Source organism: Australozyma saopauloensis, chromosome 1 (genome assembly GCF_035610405.1).
Source record: "Australozyma saopauloensis chromosome 1, complete sequence".
Taxonomy (NCBI): domain Eukaryota; kingdom Fungi; phylum Ascomycota; class Pichiomycetes; order Serinales; family Metschnikowiaceae; genus Australozyma; species Australozyma saopauloensis.
Window position 1 is genome coordinate 1398214 of NC_086131.1, and position 23582 is coordinate 1421795.

Below are 23582 nucleotides of genomic sequence, written 5' to 3' on the forward strand. Positions count from 1 at the left end.
TGGTAGAATATGGGGTAGACAAATTGAAGATGCGTGTTTGTGTCTAAGAATTGGTGTAGATTTTGAGCTTTATGTACCTCCTTTTGTTTTTTGGATCTCCTTGTTCTTATGTTACTTGATCTTAACTTCTTGGAATTGGTGGCATTTACAGCCACAAAAGAACACAATCTCTACACGCAATTATCTGAATAGATCATTTATGGAGTTCACTGTTCAAATGAACTGATGGATGGAAGTGCCTCAATATATACAATAACACAGGTGGCAGCATTTAAACATTCCAGCTGCAACCACAACTGAATTACTTCTCCTCCATCTCGATTGGAGCGGCCTGTTGACGCATCTCGGTCACACGCGAAGACAACTCCTTTTCGGCGTCTTCTCTCTCCTTCAACACCCGCTTCCATTCAGGAATTGGTGCTGGCTTGTCCTTGTTAAGTTCCTCCTCCTTCATTGCCAACACGATGGTACTCAAAAGAAGAACAATGGTGATAGCCTGTGCGTACATTCTAGCCTGAACGATTTTTTGTGGGCCTGTCATGACCTTGTCACGGTTAACGTACACCCATGAACCCCACATGGAAGCAATCCATGACGTCAAGATGATCTTGTACTTGTGTGTGCTCAATGAATGCACCAACTTATCGGAAAATGGCATCTCCTTCCACTTGGAATATTGCTCTAACATCTTCTTGTCTGCATATCCAGACGAGTACATCTTACGGTCAAACTCCACCGAACCCTCGTCAGCATAGAAAGCTCCGAGCGAAATGGTAGGCATGATGATAATACAGGCTTTAATGGAAGTGTTGAATCTGGCAAAACGGGCTGGTTGGCGGTACTTCAAGAAGTTGTAGATACCCAATGAAAGAACACCACCGTAAAAGAGTCCCTTGAGACCCTCGGTGGCCACGTGCATGGCGTGGGCGTCTCTTTCGTGTTTGTCGATGATCTTCATGATGTTTAATTGGCGCTTCTACGAGTGTTTAAAGAAAAAGAAGTAGTAGTTGCTTATCTGAATTAGAGATGAGAGGTCTGGGAGTGTAGAATGAGTGTGGTTGGTGCAGGTTTGACGTTTGCAGCCGTGTAGAAGAGATAAGATACGATTATTGGGGAATTGAGGATTATTGTGATAAGGTGAGAATTTTGTTTTCGTTTCTGGAGTGGATTTAAATCATTGGAGCTTGGTTTACTAGGTTGTCGTTTATTGCTTTTTAGATAAAACACTGGAATTGGGGTGTGTTGCGTAGTGAGTATGTACTCATTAGTGGGATTTAAACAATGATGAATTGTAAAATTAAATCGAACAAGTGCAAATTGAAAAGGTATCCAATTTTTAAAAGTTTCAATTTCGCATAAGTGCGGTTTCAACGCCGCATTAGCGTTGCGATTATGTGGATCATCGCTAATCTTCTAGAAAGCAAGTGTGGATAGATGTTGCTTCGATGGCTGGGTTGCTCAAATTCTTCTAGTAGCAAATTTGCACAAGCATCAGAACTCATTTTTTGGTTTTCATGTGATTTGCAAATCGGGCTCTCGCCAGTCCAGTTCAATTTGGAGAATTGATTTCGCTCAAACGAAACGCAGAGAGCCTTAGGCAATTCTGTAGCACAAAACAAGTAAAAGTACCAGAAATAGTAGCCTTAGATTTAATTTCTTTTGAGCGAATGGCTAAATTATTAAATGCTACTCAAACCACCAGCCCTATGTGAGACTCTGGCTTTAAAGGTGCTAAACCCTTAGTTCACTACACACTCAAAGACTTTCTTGATGTCTCAAATTCTCTGTTCATTATACACTAAAATACACTAAAATACAAAAACAAGCACTCAACACGCCTACTTCTCATTGAGCGTTCTACGCAACTGCTCAATCTCACGGTACGCCCGCTCCAACTCGGCCTTCAACTTCTCATTGGAGGCATTCAATTCGCTCACCGCTTGCTCCGTCAACAACTTCTCCAAGGTCCACTTCTCGATGTTATTGTTCTCGTTTTCCTTCAATCTTCTGATGAACTCCACGGCTCTCTGCAAGATCTGTGCCTTATTTGTGTCTGGAGTAGGAATCAATGCAGCCAAGTCTTTGATTCCAGAATTGATCAGCTCACGTCTTCTGCGCTCCACCTCTTTGTGGTTCTCGCGACGCAATCTGTGCCACGCCTCGGTACCATGTTGGGGTTTGTTTCCTCCCGTTTGTGGCAATGTGGTGGGCTGCAAAATCGTGTTGTCGACCCTATGACGCGCTACTGCCGTGGCAGCTGCTGCATGTAACAGCTGACCGTAATGGTTTTCGTAAGCCATCTGCTGATGCATCTGCTGTTGGTGTTGATGCTGGTGCATATGATGGTGATGATGGTGAGGCTGCTGATGACTTAACGCGGCGGCGGCGGCATTGGCCGTGTCAGAGTCAGATACCAAAGATGCTGCTGCTGCTGCTGCAACATCGTCGTCGTCGTCTTCCTTGTGTTGGTGGCCTGTATCCTGGCCATTTCCAGAACCACCATAGGACAGTTGGTCTCCCAACAATTCCGAGTCAATGGCTATATCCTTGTCTTTGTTTTTGTGGTCGTATGCTTGACCATCTCTTTTAATGTTTACCATAGTCACGTGGTTGATAACGGATGCTCCACTTTGTTATTTGGGACCTGGGAAGGTTCGAATAGGGTGTATTTAAATTTTTAGTATTTTTTTGCGTTGACTCTGTTGCACTGCTATTGGAGTCAAATGGATTTGAAAGGGCTCTTGACCGTTACTGGATCTGGAATCACTATTCTTTATTGACCACTAGTGTCTACACTGGTGTTGTTTGTTTGAAACGTGATTATCACAACGTGATTTGAGTAGGAAAAAGTGGTCAGCTGGTGCGTCCAACCATTGGAGGCACGGGTGTCTTGGTTACCCGGACTCAGGCCAAGTTCATAGTTTAAAAATCAAAGTGTATGTGAATCGAATTTTGTTACATTATGTTATTGACTCTTCTTTAAAATTTGTTCATGGTTAATTAGGCGTAGTCGCTGTTGTTGTTAACGTTATGGCTTTTGCTCATTGAGGCATCTAATCGTGTTGGTAACTATAGAAGGCCTGAAAAGGAAATATTTGGAGACCAAAAAGACGCGAAAAAAATTTTTTTACTGTTTGATTCATTCTTTCTATTTTAAATTATCGTAATTTTGTACGGGCCACGCCAGATCGTTGTACAATTTGCAGTGTGTGCATAGATCGAGCACAAGAACAATGCTTGAGTGGACTCCAAAATTACGAGAACTCGCAAAGCTTGAAGATGATGTATCAAACAATTCAAAGCACGCAACTTCTTCTGATTATGATGAAATCGGCAGGATTATGTGCTCTATCTCTGTGTAAGCTCAGCCCAATCAATTGCAAATCAGAATAAACAAAAAAGAAAAACTACCTCAAAATCCTAATTCAAATGAGTACCGGTCTTTTAAGCTTAATTCAAAATTGGAAAAAAGATTGCAGCACCACAATTTCACACATGGTCTCCCACTGCATTACTCAGTGTGGCTCTAAGTGGCTTGACTAACGTTGATCGGACGGGAAACAGTATTTTCCACTTGATATGGCCGCAACCGAAAGTTGATTTTTTTGCGTGTTTATGTTGTAACTAATAAAATTGAGGTCAACACCACTAAATTCATCTGGTATTCATCAAATACAATTTGTAATCTGAACTTTCATGGATTTGGCTTTGTTCCTGCTGGAAGAGGCAGGTATAATGGTACTATTGAAGCTAAGGTGATAAGGCCGGATCGGACTTCTATGCTTTTTCTTGGCCAGTGACAGAATTATCTGTCAAAATATAAGCAAATTAAGATATACAGAGTCATACACATAAAACAACGCTCTACACGCAGATACCCTGATTGACGGTGGAAGGCTGAAAAGCAGTCTACGGTAGAGCATAGATCAGAGGCACGGCTAAAAAGTCAACATACCGAATCGATATCATATTTCATAAAAAAACAAGCAATTGAAATCCCACATTGTTTAACTTGATCGATCCAGTTCTTCTTGGCAACATGCTACCATTAGATTCGAAGGTGCTGAATACATTGAAAAGTACGGAATAACAAACGAAAGGAACACTGCCCGAACAGCGATAAGAAACTTGAAAAACTACGGATCAATCCAGACCTGCAACCAGGAGCTGTGCGAGAAACCACACCACACTTAGATAGTCAAATCACAAAAAAAAGAGCGCTGCAAAAAAAGAAACTCGGCGACAATGATAATTATCTCACAATTATGTACCGCTTCTCTAACGCATCCAGTATAATTCCGCACCTTAAACGTCTTCAGTTAACGGCCTCTACCAAACCACACCAAACCACATCAAACCACCAATGCGCTTTTTTTTGTAATTTGTGAAACAATTAACCACATTTATCCGTCTCTTCGGACATGGATCTTCCGCGTAGATCCACTTGCAGACCCCGCTATAGCCGTCCGTCACAATCACAAAAATGACCCCATCTGGAAACGACCCACTATCAGAGCACCCACTTTGATTGAGGAAAGGTCCCCAATGGAAGATAGAGAATGAATACTTTCTGAATAATTCTAAGACTATGCTCTTACCTCTATTTTTGCCGCCACGTCAGCACTCGCTAATTGAATCCCACAGTGACCATTATTCCATTCCCTCCCAACATTTCTCCTTTCCGTTTCCGTTTCGGATGATCAAACCACGCAGTTCTAATTAATAGTGTTCCAATTGGAACCACGAAGGACAGAGGGTGCTGGGTGCAGGCACAGGGCGGTTTCTGCAGGATGTATTCACTTCTCTACACTCCGCGCTGTCCGATATATGCCGTTTTTGCCCCCATTTCCTGACGTCGCTCCGCTCCAAGCGCATATTCCACCACCCCCATGCGTCTACAGTGGTGCGATGTGGCCCACCCTTGCTGAAGTGTATGCACTTACGGAACCCAGCTCCACCACAGACCCTGGTATAAATTGGCTCCCAAATCCTCCACCACTATCCAATTTTATCATCACAGTTTTCATACTCTGAAACACAACTGAAAACAAAAACACAATCACTAATCAACAATGGCCGAAATCACTTTAGGTAGATACCTCTTCGAGAGATTGAACCAATTATCTGTCCAAACCATCTTCGGTCTTCCCGGTGACTTCAACTTGGCTCTTCTTGACAAGATCTACGAGGTCGACGGTATGAGATGGGCTGGTAACGCCAACGAGTTGAACGCCGCCTACGCTGCTGACGGTTACTCCAGATTGAAGGGTTTGGCCTGTCTCGTCACCACCTTCGGTGTCGGTGAGTTGTCCGCCCTTAACGGTGTCGGTGGTGCTTACGCTGAGCACGTTGGTATGTTGCACGTCGTTGGTGTTCCATCCATCTCTTCTCAAGCCAAGCAATTGTTGTTGCACCACACCTTGGGTAACGGTGACTTCACTGTTTTCCACAGAATGTCCAACAACATTTCCCACACCACCGCCTTCATCTCTGAGTTGAACTCTGCTCCTGCTGAGATCGACAGATGTATCAGAGAGGCTTACGTCAACCAAAGACCAGTCTACTTGGGTTTGCCATCTAACTTCGTCGACTTGAACGTCCCAGCTTCCTTGTTGGACACCCCAATTGACTTGTCCTTGAAGAAGAACGACCCAGATGCTCAAGAGGAGGTCATTGAGACCGTCACTGAGATGATCGCCAAGGCCACCAACCCAGTTATCTTGGTTGACGCCTGTGCCTCCAGACACGACTGTAAGGAGGAGGTCAGACAATTGATCGACGCTACCAACTTCCCAGTCTTCGTCACCCCAATGGGTAAGTCTGGTGTCAACGAGTCCCACCCAAGATTCGGTGGTGTCTACGTCGGTACCCTTTCCGAGCCTGCTGTCAAGGAGGCTGTTGAGTCTTCTGACTTGATTTTGTCTATCGGTGCTTTGTTGTCTGACTTCAACACTGGTTCCTTCTCTTACTCTTACAAGACCAAGAACATCGTTGAGTTCCACTCTGACTACACCAAGATCAAGCAAGCTACCTTCCCAGGTGTCCAGATGAAGGAGGCCTTGAAGAACTTGTTGAGCGTCGTCTCCAACTACGTCGGAAACTACAAGGCCCACCCTGTCCCAACCTTCAAGAAGGTCGAGGCTGACGGTCCAAACTCTGCCATCTCTCAAGAGTGGTTGTGGTCTAGAGTCTCCTCTTGGTTCAGAGAGGGTGATGTCATCATCACTGAGACCGGTACCTCTGCTTTCGGTATTGTCCAATCCAGATTCCCAGACAACTGTGTGGGTATTTCCCAAGTCTTGTGGGGTTCCATTGGTTTCACCGTTGGTGCCACTTTGGGTGCTGTCATGGCTGCTCAAGAGATCGACCCTAAGAAGAGAGTCATCTTGTTCGTCGGTGACGGTTCCTTGCAATTGACTGTCCAAGAGATCTCTACCATGTGTAAGTGGGAGAACACTCCATACTTGTTCGTCTTGAACAACGACGGTTACACCATTGAGAGATTGATTCACGGTGAGACTGCTTCTTACAACGACATTCAACCATGGAAGAACTTGCAATTGTTGGACTTGTTCAACGCCAAGAACCCAGAGACCGTCCGTGTCTCCACTGTTGGTGAGGTCGAGCAATTGTTCCAAGACCCTGCTTTCAACGAGAACTCCAGAATCAGAATGGTTGAGGTCATGTTGCCAAAGATGGACGCTCCTCTTAACTTGGTTAAGCAAGCTGAGTTCTCCTCCAAGGCCAACTCCGAGAACTAATTGTTTTTCTAGGAGTATAATTACGCATACATATTTAATGAAAATGAGTTAAGATAAAGAAAATTGTTTTGTAGCTTTGTATAGTATCTGCAATGGTTTCAGCTTATAGATATTATGTTGATTTCGCCTGATTCATTCACTCGTATATCTTTAAGCGTTTTTCTGTACTAAGGGAATCAGCGAGTTGAATGTCAGGACACCGAACATCTTAGTTGTCGAAATGTTGTGTTTATCTTTTGGCGCGAAGAAATATGTTTAATGAGGTGAGATAAAATATCAGGACTGCTGTTTCATTCTCATTCAACGTTCTTTGCCGATTTATCAAATTGAGATTGGTTCAGTTTGCGAGATACTTATGTGGTTTATCACATTTCCAGCGAGGAACAGAAGATGTACGAAACTTCAAATTTTAACAAAAAAATACAAGTGACTGCAGAAATAAAGACCAAGCACATTCTATTGTTAATTTCTGTGGCAAAATTTACACATAGAGCATTTTTGAGCCCATCATTTTTCCCTGCCACTCTAAGCTCACATCTTTTAATCTTACTACAATGGGTCAACAGAAGGAACCTTAATCTCGGAAACTTGGAAAACAAAGGTTCCTGAAATAATCCGGATTATTTCTAGACCCCATACATCTAGATACAGGGTAGATCTTTTGGTGGGTATTTTAGTAAAGTCACGCGAGGATACTGTAGTCATGGTGCTGAAGTGATCTTCTACTCGAGGAAGAATGAAGCGGTTGAAATGATATAGTTAGATGAGAAAAAGTCACAAAGGCCCCATTTAAATACAATCACCAATTCCGGTTATCCAACTCTTATCCCACCCTTCACTATTGCGGACTCTCAGAATTACACTCAGAGTATTCAGACCGAATGACTACACGATACATGCGACAATGAACCAAGGAAATAAATCATATAAATCCAAAACTAATAAAAGTCCCCTCTATTTGAGATAGCCCCAATCCTTTTATAAACCTCATACTTTTTTTTCGCCGAGAATCGGTAACCTCACCAGGCCTACCTTATCTACCCCAAGCTCGCAATCAGAGCCACAGTTTTACATCCATGCTTCCTGTTCTTCTACGCTGCAAAAAAGTGGGGCCAGGGAAATGGCCTGGAATAATAAATTTTCGATCCAGGTTTTCCTCATGGACCCGCTCGCCCGTGATTCAGCACCGAGTGACTCCCCGTGGACCATCTTCACTTGTCGGAACAGAACTCCGGTCACTCACGTTCGTAGCCAGAAGATTCGCATCCACAACAAAAGAAAAGAAAGAAAATGAAGCACTGTCTCTGGCTTCGAAATTGTTCGGCAGGGATATCCTGACCTCCGAGACGAACATGTTAAAGTCGCTTCTCGTGACGCTTTGGCCCAAAAACAAGCCCAGCTTCCGGTTCAGAGTCATATTGGCCCTTCTTCTCTTGATAGGGTCTAAGGTTCTCAATGTCCAGGTCCCGTTCTTCTTCAAAGGCATTGTGGATGAGATGAATGTCGATTGGGCTACCCAATTGGGTACTGTAGGCACTGTAATTGGATCAATGATCTTGGCCTATGGAGGCGCCAGGTTCGGTGCAGTTTTATTCGGTGAGCTCCGTAATGCTGTATTTGCACTGGTGGCTCAACTGGCCATTCGCCGTGTCGCCAAGGATACTTTCAGACACCTTCTAAACATGGATCTACAATTCCACTTGCTGAGTCAAACAGGTGGTCTCACGAGGGCTATAGAGAGGGGTACTAAGGGTATCAGTTATGTTTTGACTGCAATGGTGTTTCACATAATCCCCATTTCGTTCGAGATCAGTGTCGTGTGTAGCATCTTGACCTACAACTATGGTGTACAATTTGCAGCAGTGACCTTTTTGACCATGGCCATTTATTCTGTGTTTACCATCAAAACTACTGCATGGAGAACAAAGTTCCGTCGTCAGGCAAATAATGCTGACAACCAGGCCGCGTCTGTGGCGCTCGACTCGTTGATGAACTACGAGTCTGTCAAATACTTCAACAACGAGAACTTCCAATGCGAGCAGTACGGGAAAGCTCTCACCAAATACCAAAACGCTTCGATTAAAGTTGCCACTTCTTTGGCATACCTCAATGCGGGTCAGAATTTAATCTTCACACTGGCTTTGACAGCTATGATGTACATGGGTTGTAGTGGTGTGGCTTCTGGCTCTTTAACTGTCGGTGACTTGGTTTTAATTAACCAGCTCGTTTTCCAGCTACTGGTTCCCCTCAACTTTTTGGGGTCAGTGTATAGAGAGCTTAAACAGTCTCTTTTGGATATGGAGAACCTCTTTCAATTGCAAAACTACGATATCAACGTCAAAAATGTTCCCGACGCCCCTAAGTTAGTTCTCAACTCTAAAAACCCTGGTACAATTGTTTTTGAGAATGTTACTTTCGGCTATCATCCAGACAGACCCATTTTGCGCAATGCATCTTTCACCATCCCCGCTGGAGAAAAAGTTGCCATTGTTGGCCCATCAGGCCTGGGTAAATCAACTATTTTGAGACTCATCTTCAGATTTTACGACGTCACCGAAGGTCGCATCTTGATTGATGGCCAGGACATTTCCAAGGTGGACCTTGAGTCTCTCCGTAGAGCTGTTGGAGTAGTTCCACAGGAAACTCCATTATTCAATGAGTCTATTCTCGAGAATATTCGTTACGGAAGACTCGATGCAACAGATGCCGAGGTGGAAAGCGCCATCGACAAAGTGCAGATAAGCGCACTTATAAAAGATCTTCCTGATGGTTTGAATACAGTTGTGGGAGAAAGAGGTCTCATGATCTCCGGTGGAGAAAAGCAAAGACTTGCAATCGCAAGATTGCTTTTGAAGAAAGCGCCCATCACATTCTTTGACGAAGCCACAAGCGCTCTTGACACCCACACAGAGCAAGCGCTTTTGAGAACTCTACGTACCGTATTCAGAGAGGTCAAATCTACCAATGTATCGATTGCACATAGACTCCGGACCATTGCTGATAGTGATAAAATTATTGTTTTGAATAAGGGCCAGGTCAAAGAAGAAGGAACACATCAAAGTCTCCTAGCCATTCAAGATTCCTTGTACTCAGAATTATGGAACATACAAGAGAATCTAGACATCGAGGAGGAACTTGAAGAAATCAAGGCGGCTCCAGAACAAACATAAATATTCTAGATACGAGATGAGATGATTTAATAATAATGAACATTTTGCACTTTGTTGGATTATATGTGGCAGGATACAGCGAGCTCAGGTTATATACAAAGATCTTTGTAGAGATCAGCAATGGCTCTTTTCTCCTCATTTTCGGCTTCTAATCTCTCAAATCTTTCTTGAAGTTTGTGAGGGGGAAGCGACTTCTCCTTTGCATCCACAAAGGCTTTCACGTCGTCAATTCTATACTGCATTACCTCGCCCAAGACTAAATTCGAGATGTTGCCGGTAGCAATGCCAATTTGTTTCGACCAATCTGAGCCTTTCCGCAAGGACCTCTTTACCCACAGATCGTAATTGACAGTGTACCACGCCCAAAGTTGTTCCTTAGCTTGTGTTGAATGATGAAACTTGTATCCGAGTAAACACAATTCGATAAGCTTCGAGTCGATGTTGTTGTTGACGAAGTGCAAAGTTTTCGAAAGCAAATCAGGCTTTTTGCAGAAGGCGAGGGATGAGACCGCAGCAGTTTGAAGGTCTTGAACCAGGCCATTAGAATGTTTCAAAAGCGACACATCACTGTTCTTTGCTAATGCCATGATTTGTTTATATTCATTCATGTTGGCATTTGCTGCTGTGACATTGAAAATCAGCGGAAACAATTCTTTAGCTGTAAATCTTTGTGAGACACCGGAGCTCACCATATTCTTATAAAGCTTTTTGCAAACTGACTGAACTTCCTTGTGACTACTAGCTCCCTGCAAGATCATGTTGCGAACTTCATACTCGGTAGGATCATAATCACCTGTCTTGAGATCTAATACGGCGTTCCACCCATCAATCTTGTTGTATAAGTCGAAATACACTCCATCAAGCCAAATTTGGAACCGAGTATACTCAGTGAAATGGAGAAAAATGGAGTTTATAATTTCCAAGTAGGATAAACATGCTTTCAACACTTCGAAATCGATACTCCATGATTCCGAGGAAAGAACTTTCGCCAATTTGATGAAGAAGTTGAGCTGGCTCGAGCCATACAAATCCGCATCGCTGTGGAAAGTATGTTGACCGAGAATCTTACCATAATCTCTAATAATGGCCAATAGATCTGATGATCTCAAAATATTCTCCGCAACATTCTTCAAAAGCACGTCCAAGATCTCCAGAGAATAAACTGTTTTGTAGTAAAATTGATTTCCCGAGTTTAAACAAATCAATTGCGAAGGGGGAATCTCAAGATCCATAGATCTATCAGACAACATCAAGTTTGCTATTTGTATGTCACCTTTGTCGGTGCGGACTTTTGTGGCTAATGGGACATGGAAAGGCGAGTTTTCGAGATTGAGCGATTGAGCGTCATTGTTGTACAAGAATCGATTCTGACACACTGTAATTGCATTGTTCTTCACCTTCACTTCCAAAATAGGGTACCCCACATGTCTAAACCAGGAGTGAGCAAAACTCAACAATTCATATGAAGTGTGACGGTTGAGGATATTCCAGATATCAAAGATTTTAATAATCTTATACTCATACTCCTTTGTAACTTCACGGAATGCCTTGAAGAAGTGAGTGTAATCTGAACTTTTATTCTCCAATTGAAATAGAGTTGCAATCATGTTCAAAAGAATGAGACCCTTATCATACACCTGTTGTTCAAAAATGTTGTTGGTTTTGATGGCTGCTGACACATCGAGGCCGTTCATGTATTCTTGAGGACTTGGAAGAGGCAGGTCGATGAAACAGTCAATATCCATAAAGTCTTGAATTGCAAACAGTTTCTGTTCTTCAAACAGAGTAGTATCGGAAGCTTCAATCCCCTTAACAGAGAGAGCGTAATTACCAACAAAAGTAGCGAAAGACTCGATAAACCAAAGACACCTCCAATCGTCAAGAGAAACGGAATTAGCGAACCATTGATGGGTCAACTGATGAGCAATAAGTTGCCTTATAGTGTATTTGGCATCAGAGGAGGCATTGTAAGGATCAATGAGAATCTTGTCACGGATAACGGTCACCATTCCCCAGTTCTCCATCACTACATCCGCAAGGAAAGGAAGCGCCACGATATCGAATTTGGTCAATGGGTATTGGCCCAAGAGGTCTTCAAAAACCGGGAAGAGGGCAACAGAAACATCAAGAGCATAGCGAGCTTGCGATGAGTCGCCTTTCGTGGTCAATACGCGGATTGGCACTCGAGCAGAGGAGTCCTCGAGGACTTCAAAGTCACCCAAAGCGAATCCAAAATGAGCAGGCAGGATGGGTGGAGTAGGCTCAAACTCATATAAGGAATCCTCGGTCATATCAATGATATGAGACGACTTCAAAGCCGCATTTGAAACCACTTTAAACAGAGACTTGGTCTGGATGGTGAGCGAGATCTGGACCTTAAGTACCAACTCGTCCAACACCGGAAAGATGCACCGACTTCCATACGGTTGAGCATGCGTAGCAATGATGTAGTTGTCGCTTTTTCCCGAGACCGAGTCGGAATAGTTTGTTTTGAAAACTCCGTAGGTCTCATCATGATATGTTCTGATGGTTGCAATAGATCCTAAGTACGTGATGGTGACCGACACTGGCGGCTCTTCCGTTTCAGCAGATAATTCAATTGTTTGCTTCTCACGGTCTGTTTTCACCAGCAACTTAATCGCATCTCCCGATTGCAAGTTCAACTCGGCTTTTGTGATAATTAGCCTATGAGCATGCAAATACATGGAGAAGCCTTTCACATCACCATTGTAGAGAGCATTTTGCGAAACATCGACCCGGAGAAGTCCTGAGTAGTTTGGTTTGGCATTGTCGATTCCCAAACGCAAGGAGTAGGACGCTGGAACGTATTTGCTCCGTAGAAGAAGAGAAGGTTCAGACATACTGGGGGTGAAAATTATCCCTCTGCACCTCTAATGGTATACGAATGGAGAAAATAGTTTCATTCAGGAAAGGCGGAAATTAGATTTACTGGCACGAGCGAAATAATTTCAAAATATCATGGTATTCATGACTACGGTGGGATGCTGGTGTAGAAGGATGTGGATTTGCCATTTCGGTTGTGTTTGAGTTCACCGCGCCTGAATAATACAATAGCGAAGCAACAGAAAGTGATTAAATAATAAAAATAACAAAGATCGAGCCAAAAAAGGTTTGAAGGTTTGGAAATATGTTGATATTCTTTGTTTATCTCTTGCATGATCAGCTTCTCTTGTGGCTTCTGCCCGTAGATCTATAGCTGTCAGCCACAATGATATTGTTTACCCAAAAATCATTCTGTCACATACACATTTCTTGAGCTGCGTTCAAGATGATGAATACGACCTAAAATTTTAATCGATATCTAGCATCTTTTTTCGCCTCAGAAATCTGTCTGTATACTCACTCTGCGGCTTGATCTAGATCCAAACAGAGTCAAGCACAATCTACTGGCGTGGCGAAATTTTTTATCACCGCTTCCAGTGACTTTTCTGCCGCTGCCTTTCGCCGTTGCCTCTTGCATGATTTTCAACATCCTCTCGCCCGTTCGCCCTGCATCCGTGGATCCCACTTAGGGCTAGTTAACTCTGCAAGATCCCGAAGTTCCCTCGAGAAAACCGGATTTTGCCCAAAAATGCAGACGATTGTTCCGAGTAACAGATGACTTCTGAATTCTTGATTTTTTTTGTCCGATACTGAACTGTGTGTCAAAAATCGCTGACACATACAGATTTCCAAACCTGAAACAAATCGTGTGAGATGCACTCCACTTGCACGCGGCACAGTACCGTGTAGCACAGCTTGCAACCAGCTTATCTGCCACATTTAGAGTTCGTGATCTTGATCAGAGCGGGAAAATCAGCTGAGAACAAACGATTCAGTCAGCTTGTCTCTCTTTGAGCCAAAAACAGAACATAATCGGGGCAAATTCTGCTGAGTGTTGTGTACATCATTCTGTCGCACCTAAAATACAGCCGCGTGCATAATGGCACATCAGTGTTTCAGGCCATAACTCAGCCTGCAGACGAGCGCCAAAGATATAAATACCTTTGCAGATGCTGTTTCATCTGGGATTTTTTCTACTCCCTGGTTTTCTTTTAGTTTAGATTTGTGCTTAGTGGTCGAATTTTCGTCTCCTTGTTTTTTTCTAAACTGTTCGCCGCCTCTACCTTCGCTTTATTTAGTGAACCACCCATTTGCAACCATTAACCATGACGACTTTAAAAAACTTCACAAAGAGATCGTCTAGAATTTTCAAGGGCAAAAAGAATGCCGCTCCAGACTCCGCTGCGTCTGCTCCTAGCTCTGCTGATGATCAATCTGCCGCCTTCGATGATGACGAGGTGAACGCTTCAGCTAATGTGTTGGACGGGACCGACGCCCAATCTACTCAGGATGTGCAACCAACTGTTACTAACGGTACTGCAAAAGAGCGTAAAACTCGTGCCACTGACGAAGATGACAGTGACGATTCTGATGCTGCTCAAAAGAAGGCTGCTGAAAAGAAGGCTGCTGAAAAGGCCAAAGCTGCTGAGGACGCCAAAGCTGCCAAGGCTGCCGAGGAGGCCAAGGTAGCTCAAAAGAAAGCTGCCAAAGTCCAGAAGGAAAACGAGGCCAAGATTCTGAAAGCCAACAAACAACTTGAGGATGCCGAGAAACAAGCCGAAGAGGCTCAGAAGAGACTCGAGGCTGCTAGAAAGAGAGTCAACGACTTGAAAAAGTCTACCAAGAAAGCTGCAGAGGAGATGAAGGAGAAGGGCGAAAACATCAAAACTGAAGTGAAGCGCACTGAAGCAAAGGAGGTCAGAAAACCAGATGTCTTCAAAAGATTTTGGGCTAAGGCCAAGGGAACACCTTCTCCAACCGAAGACAAGAATGAGGAAGCCGCCAAAGCTCCGGTCACTGCCAAAAAGGCTGCTGCCGCAGATGCAGCTGAGAGCTCTGCTGAGGTAGCCGACGATGCTTCTGAGCTTGTCGTGGCCACCGATTCAACTCCACTTCAGACAGCCGAAGCTGAGTAGATGGATTTTTGAGTGCTGTGAGTGCTCTTTTAAATTGATCCGAAGCTCACTATGGCTACATGTTAAGAGCCATGTTGTCTTAATCTTTTTATGTATTCTTGCGGAGGCTAATTAATACCTTGATCCCTTCTGCTAGCCATTACTTCCCGTTAATTAGTTAATTGAATTATAATAATCATTCTCTGTAATCGGGAATCATTTCTTTCGGTCGAAGCAGCATCTGATACGGAAATCGTAGGGTAAGAACACTCAACAGACTACACATTTTGCTTGCAAGCGACAACATCCGCGAGATTGACATAAATAACATTGGAGATTTGTTTTTAGATTAAACAATATTCTTTGGAGGTATTTAAACCGTCACTTCTTGGTAAAGAACTGCTTTCCTGCTACCAAGTCTTCCCTAAATGGTTTTACGCAGTAATAAAAAAAAGAAGAAATTGTTCCGGAAAAGAAATACATAATAACTCAAATCAAGATCCATTATTGCCCACTATTTCATCAAAATCTCTTCCCGACTCTTTATTCTAGAATCGATTTCCGAAACTGCCCACCCGTCTTAGCTGCAGTACGCGACCTTGTCCCTTTGTCGAATACTACCACCTCCGCACCTAACATTTCCTTTCTAACAAAACTAACATAAAACAAAATGGTATGTGTCCTGCCATACAATTGGCCAATTGGGATCCTCTCCAAAACCAGGGTTACTAACCGAACAGTCTAGATCTGGGTATGTGCCGTGCATTGAGTGTATTTTGTATCGTTAAGAGGTTTGGAACGTATGGCTGTTTCGAATTGATGGATATACACAATTAGAAATGGAGGACGAAGTGATGATAGGAAAAAACTCTCGCAATGAAAGGCTGCCGACGTCAATTTCAGGAATTTGGTTTGACGAACTCTGTCTTAACCCACAGTATCTATCAAGACTAGCAACCAATAAAACATTGGCGACTGCTATAAAGAACGGGAATTACAATTGACAAGAACTGTCCTTTTAGAGATTGTCTCGTTTCTTTGCTCCATTTTGTGTGTCTGAAAACTATTTGAGTCCTCGATTCCTCGCTCCAAACCTCTTACCCGATGATCCCGTTACTAACCGCAGTGTTGCCGTCGCCGACGAATCCTTGAGTGCCTTTAACGACTTGAAGCTCGGCAAGAAGCACAAGTTTATCATCTTCAGTTTGAACGACAAGAAGACCGAGATTGTTGTTGAGGAGACCTCCTCGGACGACTCCTACGACACCTTCTTGGAGAAATTGCCTGAGAACGAATGTAAGTACGCCATTTACGACTTCGAGTACGAGATTGGTGGAGGCGAGGGTAAGAGATCCAAGATCGTCTTCTTCACCTGGTCTCCAGACACTGCTCCAGTCAGATCCAAGATGGTGTACGCCTCCTCCAAGGATGCTTTGAGAAGAGCATTGAATGGTGTTGCTGCCGACATTCAAGGTACCGACTTCTCCGAGGTCGCCTACGAGTCTGTTTTGGAGAGAGTCAGCAGAGGTGCTGGTTCCCACTAATCGCTGAGTAGACCATTGTAACGATTGCGAATGCATTCTGCGAATACAAGCCGCCATTATTTCATTGTAGAACGAGTTTTACTCACATCAGTAGTACGTATGAATGGGTAGGAAGTGACAGAACTCAACCAGAGGTCAAACAAAAGAATGAGCTCGAACGAAAAAAAAAAAAGAAACAGATCAAGTTTCTATTGTTAAGTTTTCTACTTTTTCACTGTACGACAATTTCGGCCCTTTGTCGTTTATGTTTTTGATTTCGCATTGTGGTGTCTCTTATCTGTTTCAGAATTACTATCTATACTGCCACCAAAACTCCATCAGAACAGTGCAATTTGACATCTAAACACCAACATTGACATTCCAGCTCAATCCTATCCAATACACCCACCAATAATATCGCAGTATACACATAATAGATACCTCTTAGCACATCTGATGCCGTTGAACCATGTCAAAACCAAAACCAACAAAACTCCCACGAGCAACCCTAGAACAGAAAATCAAGATCCTTGACTTCTACCACCAATCGGATAAACCTCAGCTGGAAACTGTCGAGGCCTTCAGAGACCAGGTGGCCATTTCCACCCTGACCTTCAATGAGTGGGTCAAAAGAGAAGACGAGTATAGAAAACAGTACCAGGCGCTGGATGGCGAATTCCAGAAGAACTCTAGACGTAAGACAAAGTTCAAGTATGAGAAAATCAACCGCGCTATGGACCTACTAGTGAAGCAGCGTTTGGAACGAGGCGAGCCTGTTACAGAACCTATTCTACGAGACTACTGGCAAGTGTACGCGCATCAATTTGGCGTAGATAATCCGAAGCGACTTTGCCTGTTCAGTCATGGTTGGCTAAACCATTTCAAGAAACGCCATGGAATCTGTAAGCTGAAAAAGATCGGTAATGATCCCGAAGAGGCGGATGCGGCTGTCAACTCAACTCTAAACTTTAACAAGAAGCTCCTAACTGGTGCAGTGGCTGACCCAACTGCCGCTTCTCCCGCTGCTGCTTCTGCTACCACGGCAGTTTCTTCCGCTTCTAATCCGGCTGATATGGGGACGAAGTATGCGCCTGAGCCTGTAGGACTGTTCAAACCGCAGCTGTCCCTTAACTTTGCCCTGCCATACCCTCGCTTGTTGGAGGACTCCACTGTTTCAGTTTCAGAAACGCCGACTAATGATAGCGGTCAATTGTCGCTGGGCTTGTACGAAACGCAAGCCGGAAACAAGCTTGGCGCAAATCCATTTACGCTGGCTGACATGGAGCGTTTCATCGAGAACGTGGCTGAGCCATTTTTCATAAAAAACCAGTATGATTACCCCCAGACGATGAAATTGTACCAGGACTTTAAGAACTCCTTTTTGAGCGAGCGCCTCATATCTCTTCGGTCGGGTCAGGAAAACTACATCAAGGCACAAGACCTTCAACGCCGCTCTTCTGTTGCTCATCACCATCATAAAAATATTGCAATTGGAGAATCGGAGATTCTTGACCGTTCCATGGCGGCCCTTTCGCAACAGGACTTAAACAGTGGATCCTTTTCCAGTTCGGATCATTCACCAGCTCCTCATCGTTTCAATGGAGGCGTGCCAATTGAATTGGCACAGCAGACAGGAAATGATATGACTCTCATTTCCCAGAGAGACGAGAATTACTCTAGACGACACAACGAGAACAGAGATTTGACGCGCGCGTTGGCTGTTTCCAGGCAACATAGACATATGGGTCATCTGGCAGACCACACACAGAAGGTTTATGAAGAGCAGGCTCTTCTCACCCAGCAACAGGAGCTACTTGAGCAAAGAAACCGCGAAGAACAACTTCTTCTCCAACAACAGGTTTATGAAAACCATCGGCAACCACACACCCAGGCACCTCATCGTGTTCAACGCGGCCAAAGAGGGCCTCGGCATCTTCCGCGAGAAGCTCCTCCCCGTCTAGGAATCCACAAACTTCCACGTCTTGCAGTTGCAGAGAATGGCACTTCTCCCGTGGCAGGACGAGCTATCAGTTCCCCAGGGCTGCCGGCAGCTTTATCGATTGCAGCTCCGTTCTCGAACTCTCGAGATGAGAGATCCGGATTAGATGAAATATTTGTTCGTCCTGGCACCAGCAAGACCCCTTCGTATAACGAGGAACGTCAATGGACGGACAAATCGGAGCTGCGAAGGATGTGGGAACAGAACAAGATTCTTTTATCATAGAGCTTGGACCGTATTTACAATAATTATAACATGATATTCATTAAGAGAGAGCTTGTCAGTTGACGACAATAGTATAAATTGTAGTAGGATAAAAAGAGGCAACCAAAACCCTGAAAGTTGAGGCGCTCGATAAAATGAAGAAAAAAAAAGTAAGGAGAAGAGGTAGAAAGCCGTGACCATGATATAATGGGACCGGCCCAGATGCATGTTGGCCCTCTCAATTGTAGCACACCTCCTTCTCAACATGGACCTCGACAGCTGGTTTATCGACGGCAGAAACAGCTTTTTTTGGACAGTCAGAGCAGTTCCGACAAACACGCGAGCCATCCTCCATAACCAACTCCTTTCCAGATGAACAGGCGCCACGAGGGACAGCAGGTAAGTTTTTTAGCATTGTGTCTGTGCTTATGAGAGCCGCCTGGTGAGGGTCCAGATGCTTTGCGTACAAATAATTGCGAAGAGCCATGGTGTAGAATAGGATCTGATTTTTTTTTTCTTCTGAGAAGGAATCTGGCCAAACTTATAATCAACCGGGGTTGCTATGTCAAAATATTTGGCAGGCCGAATTAAGGTTCTAAGGCGCACCGCCGCACACAGATAAGACCGTTCCTCGCACCGAAACGGACCTGTGAGAAACTCAGCCGAAATTTAGCAGAAAGGGTTGACGATGATGGCTCAAAACTTGTTTCCAAATTGAGCTCAAAAACTTTTCTATAGGGTTGTTGAAAAGTTCTGGCAGGATCGATTTTGTAGATCTTGAAGGTTCAGTGATATGATCTATGGAAGGTTGTACAAGTTATACAGAGAAGACTTGTTTAATCTAGAGCAATGAACAGAAAGCAGTCACAGAAAATATGGATATAGTTTCAGCGAAAAGAATGAAAGAAAAAAATACTATCAGTAATGCTCGCCCGTTATATATTTTTCGCATCTGATAACGTTACCATGCCTTCGCCTTGGACGGTTGCATAGTGGTGCGACAGGGTGGTCCCACTGAGGCGAGAGATAATGCGGCAAAGAGAGAAAGGAGCGACGGGCCGGCGATGGTGGGGAGAAAAGTTGAAGGAAATGAAGATTGAATTCCGCAAAAAAACTGGCAGATACGGGTTTTCCCACTAAAATTCCAACGAGCTTTGTAACTTTTTCAAAATGTCTTTCTTTTGTCTTTCTGCCACTTTGGGAGGCCGAACACGGACAGAGGCAGCAAGGGTATGCAAGAGATAGCTCGCTTAGAATAATTTGGGCTTGGACATACAGGAATATAACGGCGATTCATTAGCGAATGCTCTACTAGTCGCGGTTCCGACACCCTGAAAATGATTTCGGAGATTGTCGGTCCATTGTTCTTCTCGGTTCTCTGTTAAGGTTTGGATCTGTGGTACGGCATCATTGGCTGGCCCTGCTCAGGTCGCCAAAAAGCATACACGGTACCACTTAACATTGCGAATGAAAAAAGGAGTTTTGATTAATTTCAGAGCAATTCAATCTTTCCAGATGAATATGCAACACTAAGCTAGTACGCTAGTATTAATGTCTAACCTGACTTCCAATTAATGAGGATCGCTTACACACAATAAGATTCTATTTCTGTTATAATAATACAAATGTCGTGAAATTCAAGGGCTGTGGCTCTGCCCTTCATTTAACTCTAATAAATTCTCAGTCTCAGGCACCTTGCAATTGCTGTTGAGTGTGTGAAGTGAATCTGAATCCAACAACTACGATCCCTAGAACAAGCGTGAGAAATTTATACTTGAGATGCTCGTCGACCATCGTCTCTTCCTTGTTTCGCTTGCTTTCTCTTTTCAAATTCTTCATATGCTCTTTGCCTAGAACAATATACTTCATTTGATTGAATCGGTTGAGCTGCGAATAGCTTACTTCTGACCCGCTGCTGTTCTCGCTTCCTAGCTCACTGTTAGTCTCCCAGTTGTCGATGTCACAATCAAACTTTTCCACCTCTCCCTCGCAATCATCTTCGATGAAGTCTTCTTCGTCAAGCAGATCTGAGGAGTCTTCATCGGTGTCTTGGCGATCTCGGCGAAATGTTTGAGACTTGTATTTCTTGAGAAGCTTTTCGTCAGTCTCATGTAAATAGTCCTGGTCTTTGTTAGATAAGATCCGCAGATTATGCTTGCTTTGATGGTTCATAAAGCCATAGTCATCGCAGTCGTTTTTAAGGGAGCCTATAAACAGACTTCGGAACATAAACTCATCGTTATCATCAATTTGAGGCGACATGTTCAGAAGACCAATACCAACTCCGCTCTGGAACAACTGTCCAGAACTATCATACTTTGTAGACAAGATAGGGTTGATTGATACCAGTCTTAATACTCTCTTCTTATGAATAAGCATATCCTTCAGTCTTTCAATGAGCTTGGCATCAGAGTATTCAACAGAAGTAGGCCGGAGTCTTTGTTTGCTGGATAGTTTTTTGATGTTCTTTTTCTGCTTCTGCAACTCAAAACCAATGTACGACAAAAGCTTCTCGTTGTGCAATTTCAACAGCTGTAGTTCGAATTTGAGCTTAGTGATCTCCAGTTTAGTTATGTCACTGCTCAGTATATTGAAGTCTGTGAGCAAACTGGATCTCTTCGATGAGGTGGTCAAGATTGAATCTCTCTTATTAGGCTCCGTGAATCCATTGAGCTTCATGAATGCAAGATCTCGACTGTTGTCGACAATCTCACCTTCTGCTACACTGTCAAGATTCCGGAAATAGTTCCTATCTGGTGAGGAGGACGATCTTGGTTGCTCATGTGCAAGCTCAAACTCAACCTTGATTGGAAGAATATCAAGTGAGTTCATACGAGAATGATGTTTTGGGTATGAGGACCGCTTTCTTCCAAGATGATCACTGGCTGAGTTAGAAAGCGATAGGTCTCCATCCAAACAGGTTGAATTTGGTCTTGTGAGTTTGAGGGGTGATGGAACAAAATTATCTTCATTGAGTCCGACCAGAGTCTCAATTCTTGGGGGCAATGATTGTCTTGATCTAGGCTTAGTCAAAGATGGATGAATAGTCGAATGTGGATTTGATGTGAGCCCAATGCTTTCGTCCGATGTCGGAGGAAACTGGTAGTTTTGAGAGACCTCAATGCTGTTCAGAGAGGCATCCTTGATAGGCGAGGAGGCAGCGAAGTTTTGCTCATCTGGGAGTTCTACAAAGGAGCTCAAATTATGGCTAGCATGGACGCTTCCGTCAGAATCTGAATGGGAACCGCGAGCTGACAATGCAGGCTTTGAAGATGCCGAACCAGCAGGACCCTCGTGCATAATACCCAACAGACCAGATTGGGAGCTGCTGGGACCGAAGACCCGCAGCTGACGTTTGTTGGAGTAGATAAGACTTTCATGATCCGACTCAGAAGCACAAGACAAATTGGAGTCCACCTGGCTCAAAAGGAAATCGCGCTCCTTTGTGAGATGCTCAATTTGATCAATAAGAAGTGCTCGCAGATTCTGCTCTAGTTCTAGATTGCTCTGAAGCGCCTTGTAACTACGCAGTAGCTTTCCGTATTTCTCGTCTAAGCTCTGGTACATGGACAGAGAATGCAAAATATCCTTGGTGGCCTGTTCAAGACGGCGCTGAGTCAGGCGCTGGAGTTCTTCTAGCGAGCGGCGATAGCACACGATATCTTCCTCATGGTTGACGAGGGATTGTTGATGATCGGCTTCCAATTGACGGAAGGCACGTTCAGTATGGCCGAGCCGCAGGTTGAGATCATCTATGGTCTCGCTTCTTTTTGTTAGCTCCTCTTGCATCTGTTTGTTTTCGAGAGACAATGCAGTGTACTTGTCGTAGAGATCTACATACTGAGTCTGAAAAGGTGGATTCTCAGCGTCATCGACAGACTTAGTGGGTGAAGACGTAGGCCAGAGCAGAGCACCGGCCAGCTTGGCATGCTTGGCCCGAAGGGGGCTGGAATTGGACATGGTGGACGTTTTTAAGGGAGATCTGGGACTGGAGTTGCCTTGGGTGAGAATTGACAGTGCTAGCATGTTTACTGGCGCGAAGTCATTGTCCATGATGGGGAATTAGAATAGGAAGAGAGTGTGTGAGTCCGTATATGGCGTGTTTCTGTGCTAGACCGTTTGTTTTGGTGTTCTGTACTAGGAAGGGTGTAGGGGACAAAACCAGGCGCAGAAAAGGAGATCAATGGAATAGGAGACTGGCGCAACAATTGCAGACAATAAGTGGTAGCCGAATGGGTTATGGAAAAGGAATGGCGGGGAGGCGTAGGGAAAAAGAGTGTAGTTGTTTTTGGGTCTGCTGTGTGTATACAAAGACCACTGTAGTATGGAGGATCCACAGATGAGGCAATACAGTAACACTGGGTGAGGGAATAACGAGTGTGGAAGAGGAAGGAGTGTTAATTTAGAGACGAAAATGTATCGATGACAAAAATCTAAATATTCTTTTCCGTATTCTATTTTCCTTTCTGAAAAGCTGTTTATGAAGGGGACTTTGAACCAGTCACCAAGGGTAAGTAACGAGGGAATGTGGAAGGATCAATCCACGTGTAGTTGGATAAGTTAGTGGACAGATTCACTTGAAAAGAGCGTGAAATTCGGTCCGTCAGCACTAAGGGTAAGCAGTAATTATAGCGAGTGTGGTGACCTCCTGAAGAGCAAAAGGTTAACGAAGTTACCCTGGGACAGATTACAGAGATGAAGGCTCTGGTGAAATGCTAGGGACAGGAAAACAGATGAACGTTGCAGGAAGACGGGGCTCAGGGCGCAAGCTGATTGGCTGTGTTCTGCATGAGGGGCCCTTTCTGCACTTTGTGGATCTGGCGTGGGTCTGTTTTGCACCCAAATGGGCTGTTATTGTTTTATGCGGATTAGGCAAGAGGCCGTTGGGTGAGGTGAGGTGCAGAGAGAAGGACTATTGGAGGCTGATCTGATTCATTGATTATGAGAATTTAATTCGTTTGGGGATA

General features: G+C 44.1%; 9 protein-coding genes across 9 annotated transcripts; 5 read left to right on the plus strand and 4 right to left on the minus strand.

Moving 5' to 3' along the window:
* Positions 1–301: 301 nt before the first annotated feature.
* Positions 302–958, minus strand: PUMCH_000633 (uncharacterized protein; the record flags this gene model as incomplete). Its single annotated transcript, XM_063019711.1, has 1 exon — positions 302–958. The coding sequence occupies one exon, from the start codon at positions 956–958 to the stop codon at positions 302–304; it is 657 nt and encodes a 218-aa protein (XP_062875781.1).
* Positions 959–1838: 880 nt separating this feature from the next.
* On the minus strand, positions 1839–2600 carry PUMCH_000634 (uncharacterized protein; the record flags this gene model as incomplete). Its single annotated transcript, XM_063019712.1, has 1 exon — positions 1839–2600. The coding sequence occupies one exon, from the start codon at positions 2598–2600 to the stop codon at positions 1839–1841; it is 762 nt and encodes a 253-aa protein (XP_062875782.1).
* A 2472-nt stretch (positions 2601–5072) lies between these two features.
* PUMCH_000635 (uncharacterized protein) lies at positions 5073–6761 on the plus strand (the record flags this gene model as incomplete). The annotated part of the gene is made up of 1 exon (XM_063019713.1): positions 5073–6761. The coding sequence occupies one exon, from the start codon at positions 5073–5075 to the stop codon at positions 6759–6761; it is 1689 nt and encodes a 562-aa protein (XP_062875783.1).
* A 1076-nt stretch (positions 6762–7837) lies between these two features.
* Positions 7838–9931, plus strand: PUMCH_000636 (uncharacterized protein; the record flags this gene model as incomplete). Its single annotated transcript, XM_063019714.1, has 1 exon — positions 7838–9931. One exon carries the CDS (start codon positions 7838–7840, stop codon positions 9929–9931), a length of 2094 nt encoding a protein of 697 aa, XP_062875784.1.
* An 89-nt stretch (positions 9932–10020) lies between these two features.
* On the minus strand, positions 10021–12792 carry PUMCH_000637 (uncharacterized protein; the record flags this gene model as incomplete). The annotated part of the gene is made up of 1 exon (XM_063019715.1): positions 10021–12792. The coding sequence occupies one exon, from the start codon at positions 12790–12792 to the stop codon at positions 10021–10023; it is 2772 nt and encodes a 923-aa protein (XP_062875785.1).
* A 1308-nt stretch (positions 12793–14100) lies between these two features.
* Positions 14101–14910, plus strand: PUMCH_000638 (uncharacterized protein; the record flags this gene model as incomplete). The annotated part of the gene is made up of 1 exon (XM_063019716.1): positions 14101–14910. The coding sequence occupies one exon, from the start codon at positions 14101–14103 to the stop codon at positions 14908–14910; it is 810 nt and encodes a 269-aa protein (XP_062875786.1).
* A 1385-nt stretch (positions 14911–16295) lies between these two features.
* On the plus strand, positions 16296–16433 carry PUMCH_000639 (uncharacterized protein; the record flags this gene model as incomplete). The annotated part of the gene is made up of 1 exon (XM_063019717.1): positions 16296–16433. The coding sequence occupies one exon, from the start codon at positions 16296–16298 to the stop codon at positions 16431–16433; it is 138 nt and encodes a 45-aa protein (XP_062875787.1).
* A 448-nt stretch (positions 16434–16881) lies between these two features.
* PUMCH_000640 (uncharacterized protein) lies at positions 16882–18636 on the plus strand (the record flags this gene model as incomplete). Its single annotated transcript, XM_063019718.1, has 1 exon — positions 16882–18636. One exon carries the CDS (start codon positions 16882–16884, stop codon positions 18634–18636), a length of 1755 nt encoding a protein of 584 aa, XP_062875788.1.
* A 1665-nt stretch (positions 18637–20301) lies between these two features.
* On the minus strand, positions 20302–22668 carry PUMCH_000641 (uncharacterized protein; the record flags this gene model as incomplete). The annotated part of the gene is made up of 1 exon (XM_063019719.1): positions 20302–22668. One exon carries the CDS (start codon positions 22666–22668, stop codon positions 20302–20304), a length of 2367 nt encoding a protein of 788 aa, XP_062875789.1.
* Positions 22669–23582: the final 914 nt, after the last annotated feature.